This window comes from Castor canadensis, chromosome 7 (assembly GCF_047511655.1).
Source record: "Castor canadensis chromosome 7, mCasCan1.hap1v2, whole genome shotgun sequence".
NCBI lineage: Eukaryota > Metazoa > Chordata > Mammalia > Rodentia > Castoridae > Castor > Castor canadensis.
In genome coordinates, this window is record NC_133392.1 from 114,025,474 (window position 1) to 114,038,384 (window position 12,911).

The 12,911-nt window shown below is 37.0% G+C and overlaps 1 protein-coding gene across 1 annotated transcript in view; it reads left to right on the top strand.

The window, feature by feature from the left end:
• The first annotated feature begins 5,072 nt into the window (after positions 1 to 5,072).
• C7H1orf87 (chromosome 7 C1orf87 homolog) overlaps positions 5,073 to 12,911 on the top strand; it is an 89,680-nt gene continuing 81,841 nt past the window's right edge. The window contains 1 exon segment of the mRNA XM_074079599.1: positions 5,073 to 5,179. Within this exon segment, the coding sequence (XP_073935700.1) occupies positions 5,073 to 5,179 (107 nt within the window).

Genomic DNA, 12,911 nt, shown 5'->3' on the forward strand with positions numbered 1-12,911 from the left:
AAATGTAAAGTCACGATGTTTTAAGAGGGGGCATTCTTTGGTTCCCTTATTACAGCTATTCATCTTTCTTTGGGGGAAAAGAGAGAGCACTGATTCTATTGAATGGAGATATTTTTGTGGAATCTTTCTCTGGTGACTCGTAATCTAAAGCTGTTGAATCCAAGGAAGGCAGTTTTAACCACAGTATTTAATCTTATGGAGACATTTATTGCATAGATTTTTGTTTTGCCTTGTTTAATATAAACCACCAGAGAGATGTTTCTTGGTTTTGTCATTTCATAAAAGAGTGTGAAATGAAAATCCCAGATAAGAAAAGGCCACTCCTTCTTCAGAATTGTCACAGACTCTGCATTCAGGAAGGGATCCTGGACCTTAAAACACACCAATAAAAATACTAACATTAATAATAATTACAGTAACAATGGTTAACCAATATCCACAGAGGAGCTCTGGAGTAGCGATTATAATGACTACTTCTGGAATTAGACACACCTGGTTTTATTACAGTTCTTACTCTTCCTAGCTGCATTCCCTTGAGTTATCTTCTCTAAGCTCAGGTTCCTCATCTCTAAAATAGAGGATATTAATAGTCCTTATTTCACAAAGTTGCTATGAATTTTACATGGAATACTGAATGAAAAGCTCTTAACACAGTATCTGGCATGCAGTAAAAAGTCACTAAGCTCTAGTTACTATTGTTATAAATAAGAATATAGTTTATTATAAGCTTATTACTTGCCAGGGGTCTCCAAATACATGATCTTTATTTCTGATAACAATTTATGGAGCAATTAATACTTGTTTCCACCATACAGATAAATGAATTACATTACATGTCATTTGGCTAGGAAGTTGTAAAGCAGTGGTTCTCTTAGGTCTAAAAAATATGCCAGATTTTATTTGAATATAATCAAACTGATAGAAGGGCACAAAAGATCCCTCCAATGTCATTGTTTCAAGTTAGTATTTGTAAGAACTATAAAGTCAAGATAAAGTTAAGGATAGTCTTTACTAAAATAACCAATTTAATAAAAATCAATTTACTACTCCCTTCAAGCTTCACACCAGAGTTTTCAGTGAAACTCAAATGCCATCCAATTAACTAACTGTCTATCATATGTAGACTTAAACAACCTGAAGTTTAAGAGTCTCTGTTTTAGTCAGGACTGTTTGGGTAAAGATTAATGAAGCACATCTCAAAATGTCTCAAGCAAAATGAAAATGTATTGCTCTGGTGTCTGAGAATTCTAGAATCCAATTTCAGGTAGAACTGGATCCAGTCTCTTCTCTTTCTTCTTCCTCCAGATAGTTCCATTTTCAGCTCTGTTTCTCTCTATGAGTTGGCTTTCTCCTTTTCTCTGAAAACAGGCAGAATGTGTTGACACAGATATTTGTCAAAAACCTCAATACTTGGTTACCCAACAGGTGGAAGACCTCCTTTTCTTCCAATATCTGCTTTTTGGTCATCAGTAAGTACTATGATTAGCCCACAGAGTATAGTCAGTTCTATGAAGAAGTGGGCTAGAAGGAACATTTGATTGACAGCCCCACAAAGACTTCTTGGAATGGGAAAACAAATCCCCAAAGAAAGAGTTCTATTCACAGAAAGACAAGATTAAAAGTGTACTAAAGTAGATCAAGTTCCAATGAGTGCAATATTCACTAGATTTTTTTAAAGGAAGAACTTGGAAGGTTTAACTTTTGTCTATTTTCATTTACTTATTTAGTCAAATAATTGTAGAGCATCTAAATGTTCTAGATATTTAAGAAACATAGAGAAGAGAAAGAGAGAGAGAAAGAGGGGGTGCACTTGTATAGCATTGCATTAATTTTTTCCTATGGCTGCTATAACAAATTAGCACACACTTTATGGTTTAACAAACCAGATATACACAACCAGTCTCACTGGGATACAATCAAGGGGTCAGCAGGTCTGGTTCCTTCTGGAGACTCTTGAGGGATGTCAGTTTCCTTGCTCGTCTGGCTTCTGGATTTCCTTGGCTCTTGACACCTCCTCAAAACACTAATGTCCCCATCTCAAGACTCTTAATCATATTTGCAAATTTCCTCTTGCTAAAGAAGGTAATATTTACAGGTCCCAGAGATTAGGATGCAGGTATCTTGGGAGATCATTATTCAGACTTCCACATGCATAATCCAGGAAGGTATGACAACCAAAGCAAGTAGGCTTACTGTCAGACAAAGAAAGACATAAGAGATAAACCACAGATTATACATAGGCTAAAGAAGTCACTTTCAGCTTCTAGGATCCAGTTTGTGTCTTGGCAGATAATGATAACAGCAAATATTTATATTCCTTGTGTGTTAGACATTGTTCTCAGTGCTTTGCTTATGTAACTCCATCTTCATAATAAACTATTTTCATTGTATAGAAGAGGAATTTAAGATACAAAGATATGTTAAATGACTTGTCCAATATCACATTGAACTAGCAGAGCTAAGATTTGAACCTAAGGGTCTGAATGCTTTTGATCATTTGAGATGGAATTTAAAGACTGGATAAGCAGGCTGACACAATGAAGAAATAGAAGGCCACTGCAAACAGGGGGAACAGAGAACAAAGGTGCAGAGGCAGGGAAATGAAGTAGAGATTCAGTTGGTGAGTAGGTCAGGTTAAGTGGAGCTTAGCAAGCTTAGAAGCAGTAAGAGATGAAGCTAGAGATTTAGCTTGAAGACAAAGTGTGGAAACTACGGGCATCTTCCAGGGCTCCTGGACTGCAGGAGAGAGGTGGGAGCCTAAATCACAGCATAGCATAGAATGTGCCAGTGTTTTTGGCTCTCTAGAGAGTGGGAAGTTGAGTGGGGACAAGAGAGAGGGGGCATGGATGTTGGCGCTGATACAAACAATAATACTATTTTGAGTCAATTTAAAGCATCTTTATCCACATTGACCAAAGTATTTTAACATGATAAAAAATACCCAGATTTGGAATATGCAGATCTATATCGAAATCTTGGCTTTGTCACTTGCCTCTGTGGGTCTTGGTATTTCTCAACACCCCAACCTTCATTTTCTTGTCCTTTAAAATAGAAATAAAAGTATTTTATTGGTAATTGTTAGCTTATAAGGTAATAGTTATCAAGATCAAATAAGGTTTCAGCAATGTTACTGTGCATTATTATTAAGGTTATATTCTTATTTAATATCACCTTTAGGTCCATGTTGTTATTTTTGCCTCACTTTATAGATGAGGAAACTGAATAGATAGGAATTAGCCAAAGTCATAGAGTAGATTAGAATCTCAAGGGTAAGAATCCCAACTATGGGCAAACTTCAGCAAGCGAAATGAAGGGAATTTAAGGGAACAGGCAGGGCATGTGTTATTCCACAGATGAGCTAGAAGGGCATCTAGAAACATTTCTCGCATTTCTTAAGGATGCACGAAAAGCACAGACTTGAGAACACCCAGCTTTTCATCAGTCCACAGCAGTTCCCCGGGCACCTTGGCAGAGAAGCACTAGCAGTCTGGGAAAGGTGGAGGGAAACCTGGTCCCCGCCTAGCAACACCCTCTGCGCACATAGCGACCAGGGTGGGAGCAGCTGCTACCCTAGAGCCAGGCCCTGTGATTAGCCAGATTCCCGGGCTCCACCCCAACCTGGTCCCCCTGGTCTCAGTGGGTTGGTTTCCTCTGAAGAAGCAGAGATCCTGCACGTCTTCAGTCACCTCAGCGTTAGGGCTGCCTTTCTGTTCTCTCAAACTCCCAGGGAGGTGTCAGTGTTGACACGCCACTGCTGGGTAGACAGGGAATTTAACAATCACAAATTCTGAGTCTTCAAGAGAAGTTTCCAGACAGCTTCAAAGAGGTTGAACCCTTCACAGGCTTTAGCACTGTCCAGACACTAAGTAAAACTGGGGTCTTGGGAAGAACCCTGCTCAACCTATGTGTAAAGATCTCTGCCCCTCACTCTGTGTGACCTTGGTGAGGTAAAACACCCTCTCAATCTGTAAAGTGAGCCTTTGGATTAGAATGATCCCTAAAGCCCTCTCAGATTCTAAAAGACTCTGAAAGGAGCGGTCAGCTGGTGGCCAGTTTTGCAGAACTTCTGTTTTCCTTGACATGACACCTGTTTAAACATCCAGTGTTTATTCTATGCAAGATCTCAATCTCAGATTTATCGGATTGTTGCCGAATCAGATCCCTTTTTCCCATGTGCAGTGCTCCTTCACACCTGTCTCCTTGCTTTCACCCTAAGTGCCTGAGAGCAGAAGTGGAATTATCCTCATTTCGCAAATGGGGAGATGGAGTATCAAAGCTGAATATGGAGTTTTTTCATGTGTCTTACTAAACCCTTGGTTTCCCGTCTGATGTCTTACCTAATGACTTAGTAGATCTGCCTTGCAAACCTCTTAGGTAAGATCTCCAGCTCTGCTAATTGCTGCACAGGTGATACAGAGTAAGTTACATAGTTACATATACCTGCTTCCTCAACTGCAAAGCAAGAATGATAAAAGTCTAAAGAGTACCTTTTGCCTTTATTTGGAGTTTTAAATGAGATAGTATAGGTGTATGGGGTGGCAAAATTTCACCTCCATCCTCTTAAGATCCTAGCTATGCTCTAAAATTAAATTAAGAGTAGAAAAAGTATATACGTTTCTTTAAAACATGTTTCAAATGGGACAGGAAATAAATTGCTACAAAAGCAGTTAGAACCAGTTACTTATATTGCAAACTAAACAAAGACTGGTAAATTGTGATTAAACCATTAAATTAATTAGAGGAGGCTTAAAGGATAAGAGTTACATTAACATATTCCTTCAGTCTCAACTACTCATCCTTGAGGAGAGGATGTAGCATCTTTCACGTAGGAATTTCATCTTCTGCTGTGATCTTTCTATATCTCCTATTTTTCAAGTGCCGTGAACTTCGTCAAAATGCCAGAGTTGTTTATTGGAATTCTTTCATAGGTTAAGCAGTAGGTGCTTGTACTATTATTGTTGTTGTTATCAATGAGGACACTGCAAGTGCCTAATGACAAATCAAGAGGAATGATTTTTTCTTTTTTTAGGTTTTTCTACTCATAAAGATTTGAAGCAATTTTGAGAAGAATCATGTCTTCAGGTTGGAAGATTCCCCACAAGTCAAATGCAGTGCCTGAGATCGCAGAGAAAATCGTTGGAAGTAAACACTTTCGATACCTTGTGGAAGAGCCAAAGATGTAGGTTTCCTATGTGAAAAATATCTGTGTTTCTTGGATGATAATCAAATTGGTTTTTTAAACCCAGAAATTTACATTTTAAAAATGCCATCCGTGGAAAATTAAGTCATTAAGATGTAACAGAAGAAGTAAAACAGCATTGACAACTTCCATGCACACTGTTTTCCTGATATTTTTCATCTTTATAATTCCCCATACTCCTTAATTACTTGGGCTGATTTTCCAGATAAATGGGAAATAGGAGCATTGTGACATTTATAAATATTAATGGAGTACTGCTGCTTCTTTTCATCAGGTTTACAATCTACCACACATAATAATTTGTGGGGGAGCAGGAAAAGGGGGCTGTTAGTCAATTTGTTGTGAATTAAAGGAGTAGGATTAATAATGAATCATACGTTGTAAAGTTTTTCACATATTCTAATTTGTATTTGATACTCCTCTAAGCAGGGGCTTCCTAGAGCTTCCTAGAGCATAGCCAATAAGTCTTTCTTTCTGTCCAAACTCATCACAGCCACAGTCGAGAAAGGACACTCAAATGTCTCTAAAATTCACTGACTACCACAGAGCATATGAATAGCTCTTCCTTTCAGAGTTTTGGTAGTTTACAAAAGAAATGAAAATACCATACCTGCCTTCTTTTAGTATGCATTCTATAAACAGTAGCTAGTAAGTTGCCTTCCCTTCCTTAGATTATTTCCTTAGCTCTCTTCCTCTATTTCAGAAACCCACAGAATGAATAATTAGACAAAAAAGATATGGAATCATTAAACACAGGTGCAGAAAACAGTGGTTCCTAAACCTATCATCAAAATCACCTGAAAAGTCTTCAAAAATAAATATATATGGTCTAATACAAGACCAACTAAACCAGAACCTCTGAATGCAGGTCACCAGGAACACTGTTAAAAAGTGCAATCTTCAGCTGGGTGCCAGTGGCTCACACCTGTAATCCTAGCTACTCAGGAAACAGAAATCAGGAAGATTAGGGTTCAAAGCCAGCCCAGGCAAAAAGTTCCTGAGACCCTATTTTGAAAAAATCCTTCACAAAAAATAGGGCTGGTGGAGTGGCTCAAGGTGTAGGCCCTGAGTTTAAGCCCTAGTACCACAGGAAAAAAAAGTATGGGCTTCAAAAAGGCTTTAGGAACACCCATGGGTTTTACTTCTCTACTATCAGTATTGTCATCCCAGAGAGATTCCAAAGCGAGTGCCATCATCATGACACATGCCATGGCCAAGGAAGTGAGCTTGAGAGCCCACAATTCATGCAGCTGAGATCCCTGCAGAGCTAAGTCATGTAAGTTTAAGTCCTAGTTTTGTTCGTTCTTGGTGTTTTGACATTAGGAAAGTGAGTTACCATCTCTGGCCTTTGATTCTTTGTCTATAAAGGGTGGTTGTGAATATTAAATGATATTAAATGAGAAAAAGTACACAAAGTACCTTCCCAGTGCCTGTGATATCCAATGTGCTTAATATATGGCTCTGCTACTATTATTGAAGCATCATCTTCTATAGTTATAAAATATATAATGAAAAACCAAGTGCTTGCCATTGCTTTTGCCTCAGAAACAGGGTATCTCTGTTTTGTAGATGAGGAAATTAAGACACTATGGTGTGGTGAGTGATCCTTTCAAGATCTCTCACCAATTCCCTGCCACTGTCAAGAAAAGTAAACAGGATTAGTTTAGACTTGGCCTTTTCTCTGTCTACCTGGAAGCGTACATTACTACTCTACTAATTCCTCTCCTTACAAAGGTTGTTTGTTTAGCCTCATTCTATTCAAAACCCCTTCCTTTTCTGGGGTACCAAATGTAATGTTTCTAAAAGGAAAGTAGGGGTCCTTGTCTTTTTAAAATAATGGAAAATTCAAGGTTTAAAAGATAAAAGTCACTTTAACAAGGTCAGCACCTTATTTTTTAAACTACAGGGACTAGGAAATAAAAGAATACATCAAATCACCTAAGTTAATTGTGAAATAAAAGCCACAGTTCCATCCCTCCTACAACACTGTAAAAATGGTATTGTTTTTATATTAAGACAGGTGTTTTTGTTTATGTTTTCTATGAATTTGGTGCTGCTGCTTCTGGGATAACACAGGGCAATTAACATTATTTGCTAAAATAATCTTGTATAGTTCAAAAATAAATGTCAAAAGACTTCTTGTTCCTAAGGTAAGAAACTCACCACTGTTAGCTCATGCATGTCCCCCAGAATGTCCCTTTCAAAGTGAAGTGTTTATATACTTAAACCAGGGCTTGAAAAGGGTGCTGTCTTTGGGCTGAAACAGTAGGAATAATTAGTAAATATCTATATAAGAAGCACAAATTAATACCAAAGGAAGGCAATGCCAATGTCTCCATTATTTAAAGAAAATCACAAATCAATGATGGGTAGAAAAGGGAAAATCTTCCAGTGTAACCACATTTAGCTTAGATTTCCTGTAGGACAAGTGTTGAAGATACAATATTATATCAGACCTGAAGATACAGACCAGTATATTAGCTTTCTAGGGCTACTATAACAAAGTGCCATAGACCAGGTGGCTTAGAACTACAGAAATTATTATCTCACACTTCTGGAACTAGAGGCCCAATGTCAAAGTATGAACAGAACTGTGCTTCCTCTGGGGGTGCCAGGGGAGGATCTTTGTCTCAGTGCTCTCTTCTTCCTTTTTCTGGTAGTTCCTTAGCTTGTAGCCTCATAAATCTAAGCTTAACAATGCTTTCTCCCTGAGTGTGCATCTATGTCTAAATTTTTTCCTTTTTATAAAGACACAGTGAATTGGATCAAGTTCACCCTCACCCACCTCTTCAGTATGATTTCATCTTAACTCATTACATCTGCAATAACCATATTTCCAAATAAGGTCATATTCTGAGATAGAGGTATTAGGACCTCAACATAGAAAACTTGGAGTTGGAGGAGAGACACAATTTGTCCCCTAACAACTGACCTTCCATGTCATAGATGAGATGAATTTTGTGGGCTTTAAGGCAAGTTGCTGAAGTTCCAGGCCAGTTTTTAAGAACTAAGATAGGACTAGAGCTTTCCCTCCCTCTTTCCTAAATTTAAGTAGTATAATTATTGTCAGATAAAAGGAAAATACACCTATTTAGCATATCTACTTTTCACAAAGGAGATCAATTTGTAGGTTTCAAAGAATAAAACAAGTATCCTGTAGATTGTGCAACTATCATTTTCCTACTAGATCAATATAATAGGCTTCCAAACCAGCAACTTGCTCCAATTTTGTTGTTCTTTAATGAACAACAAATGTCTCAAACCTCAATGTATAGTTTATGAACCACCAGCAACAACCTCACCTGTTAGAAGCCCAGCCTCAGTGCCCTCTCCAGATGTAGTGAGCCAGAATTTTCCTTTTAGCTGAATTCCCAGGTTGACCTCTATACACGTTTCCATTTCCAAATCCCTATTCTCAAGTTTGGTCAGCACAATCTTTGTCTAATACAAATCTGATCATGTGCCCCCACCAGCAGCCACAGACTTTCCTTCTACACCTGGGAGCTCCCTTAACATCCTTAGGGATATTTTACTTCATGACAACTTCCTATGCATTTCTCGCTCCCCCATTTAACTGTAAATTCTATGTGAAAAACTATATTCTTAATATAAAGTGCAAAGTCTTGTACAAGTTGAAGCCTATTAAATTAATTAGAGCAAAGTGATTGTCAAAAAAAGTAAAGCTCTAAAAAGACAGTACTTGGTTACTTTAATTAAATCTAAGTGTAAAGTCCCATTCTGTGAAAATACCATGCAGTTGTTACTCTGGAGCACTGATGAGTCATCTTTGATAGTTTGTGAAAAGAAAGATAAACCATGTGACAGGAAACAAATTTTTCCTTTTCCAAAAAGGAGGTAAGAGTGTAGAATGAAACCACAGAACCAGAGGCTTACGGATATTCTCTGGCAAAATTACAGTCAAAGAATTAAACATTGTTATTGTGAAATGAAACATGAAAATGGTGATCACCAAGGCTTAGTATGCATTGAAAAACAGATTATACCAAAATGTCCCATTCCCTTTATTGATGAGATTCCTACAGTCCAAATGAGGGGAATGAAAAGATGTACTTTGATTCCAATGAGTCATTAACACATCTTTTTCACAAAGACCTGAAATGAGGCAGAGAATTATGACTAAGTACTATTAAGGCAGGTAATATCCTTTTTTGGTTCATTATCTTTTAATAATAACACAATTCCACAGACTCGATACATTATAAAGGAAACAGATTTATTTTGGATCGTGGTTCTGAAGTCCAAAGTTGAAAAGACACATCTATTGATGGCCTTCTTGCTGGCAGAGTCCAAAGGTAGCTCAAGGCCCACAGCCTACTTGCTGGCAGGGTAAAGTCAGGGAGTGTGTATATCTCTTCTTGTTTCTCTTCCTCCTTGTTGAAAACTGCCAGGATTCAATGATGGGGCCCCTACTCACCTCCAAAGGCCCCACCCCTAAATATTATAGTCTAGGCAGACTATGTTTTCACCATTTTAACACCTCACAATGAGGATTCAATTCCAACATGAGTTTTACGGGGAGGACAAACTATATCAAAATTATAGTATATCCCAATGTGATGGTGATTGAACAATTGGTATGAATACAACTTACCTGCAGGAAATGGGAAGGTTTTTTTGTGTGGCTCTGTTCTTATTCAGTACTTTTTAATCCACAGTCAAAGGAAGACAGACAAATTATCATGGTAAACATGTAGGTAGAAGGGTGCTGAAAGCCTTCTCAAGAAAATAGGCTAAAACCAACGAGATGAAATCAACAGAGATACATACAAAGTCTGTCTTTCAATAAGTATGTTCATGCTATATGGAATACTTAGGTTTTGCGTGTGTTTGAGCTGACCACATAGTGACAGTATCTAGAGAAAGCAGTGTGGAGATCCTCTATCCTCAGTGGAAGACCGTGCTTCATTCAGATGCCACATCTTATGAGGGACCCTGTCACACTGAAGGTATGGGCATCCGAGAGCATTTGGAAGATCCATTAATTATGGTAGATACATAATAGGTGAAATGTATCCCAGTGGAATATTTAGAACATCTAGGGATTGACTTGTTAAACAAAAAAGGAATGGGTCCATTTCAAGAAACCTCTGTGAGAGGCTGCTAGTGAATAAAGTTGACTTTTATTGTTCTTTTCAATGACAGGAGTCAGTGACCAACACACTTCCTTCATTCCATAAATACATCACTGTGAGTATCATTGTGAGCAGCACATTAGAAACTGGCTGCTAGTTTTATGGGGAAGGATAGTAAATACTTATAATAATTCAAGTAATTAGTATTTATAGTCCAGAAATGCAAAGTCTGACATGACTCTCCTAACATCATATTCATTCCTTTATTAATCCCCCAAAATGACTCATAATAGTAAATTATTTGTGACTTGCTCTTAAATTTTTTAAGTGTTAATGTTAACAGTTTCAGGAATAACTGCATACGTGAGATTCAACATCCTTCCTACAATAATGAGCACTTACTGAGTTCCAAGCCTTGGGGATTTAGCATTATACCTAAAGTTCAAATGTCAGAAGACATACAGCAAACAGATAAACAATGACTATTCAAATGAGGAAAGTGCGTTGAGAAAGAAAAGGATCATAAGTGTAGATTGAGTCACAAAGGGTGTTCTCAGTGACCTCTATGAGTAGGTAACTTTTGAACTGAGGCTATATGGAGACAGTCGTAATTATTCATGAAAATTATCCCAGATTAGCTAGCAGTGAGCTCAATAAAGCTGGCCTAGCCATCATTCCAGTGGACATGGCTGTACTAGCTTCTGACATTCATAAAACTAGTAGTTTCTTCTTTCTTCCTGTTTCAAAGAGGCTGACATTTTCCACAGGCCATTTTCCACAGTTCTTTACATATTATACATCTGGCTTTCCCAGCAACTGCTATAAACAAATAGCACCTAAATTGAGGTCATGAATCCCAAGGAAAATTTTAATATATATGCACAATATTACCTTATGCTTGCTTCATAAAAATGTATGCAATTAGAGATACCAGAAAGGCTCAGATTAGGAGTTATGTTTGTCATGGTAGAAACATTGCATTTTGTTCTATGTAAGATGGGAAACCATTAGAAAATTGACAGCACTAGAAAACATACCATATTTGTACTTTCTAAAGGATGGTTCTAGCTACTGAGTGATGGATGAGCTGGGAGTGACAGAAGTAAAACAGGAAAGAGATTATTTAGAGTGCTGTTAGGGAAATTCAGACAAGATATGGTAACAGTGACCATCTCATATTACTTTGTGACCGACCTTAAATTGTATGAACTTTGTGACTTTAAAATTTAAGCTCAATGCATACTGTATGCATGTTTTGAAATATCACACTATACTCCATTAAAATGTATATTATTACATATTAATTAATAAATAAACTCAAAATCAATCAATAAATAAAAACTGAAGCACCCTACTTATTCATTTTAAAAAAACAACTGAACAAAATATCATCTTTCTTTATTGCTTTTCTCACTGCATCATGTGCATACCTTAATATTCATGAACTCAATATCTCCTTAAAACAATATCAGATATTATTTCCATTGTCACAAGTTCAAAATGATGCCATAGTGTACTAAAATCATACCTTTCGCTGCATTAAATAGCTTCTTTATTAATCTTCTACAGTGTATTTTGTTTGTTTTGTGCTTATTCTTTGCACCACAAGAAGTGCAAAGAAGCACAGATACTGTTGTTCTGGACAAATGCTTATAGCAGAAAACAAAAGCATAAATCTTTAAGAATACATGGTATTATGTGAGTGAAGGCCAAGAATGTTTTAGAAAATAGATCCCTATTGATCCCAAATACTGAGATTGTAAGGTAAAATTTGTCAAAATATAAAATAAAAAATATGAGCTGTCTAATTTGAAAAATTGGCAATAGACCTAACAGGCAATTCACAGAATAAGAAAAAACGAATTATAGCTATGTGGGGAGAATTCAACCTGCATTATTACCAAAGGAATTTATACAGCAATGAAATATTTTTCACAAATCAAATTAGAAATACTTTATTTATTTATTTATTTTGTGGGACTGGAGTTTGAACTCAGGGCTTCACACTTGCAAAGCAGGGTTCTATTGCTTGATCCACGCCTCCAGTCAAATTAGAAATATTTTTAACTGGGAATACTGAGAGTTGGCAAGGCCTTAGAGAAAGAGTACTGTCATGCTATTGGTCTTTAAAAAGTATATTTATCAAAAGCCTTGAAAGCTTATGTGCTTCAGCATGTGCAAGGTCCTGGGTTCAATCCCCAAACTGCAGAAACAAGAAACTGCATACTTTTCACATAAAGTATATATTTATGAATCAATTTTGTAAATTTTGGCCACCTTGTTACTTACTAATCACACTAAAGAGAAATCATCTCCTTGAAAACACAAAGATTAATTAGTATTAAAATCAGCTCTTATGAAGCGCTATATCATGATAACTATTATTTTTCTCATCTCACAGATGAGAACCTGAAAATCAGATGTGAAGTTATTGCCAAAAGTTCCACAACTTAATTATGTCTGGAGGTGGGATTCAAAACCAAGTCTTTTGTACATAAAGTCCCTAATTTTAATCATTATATGTTATCCGGCCTGAAGGTATGCGTAAATTTAGCAAAATCTTGGAAAAGACCCTTCTTTTCCGTTTTCTATGCTGTTTTTTTTTCTCAAAAAGCAAA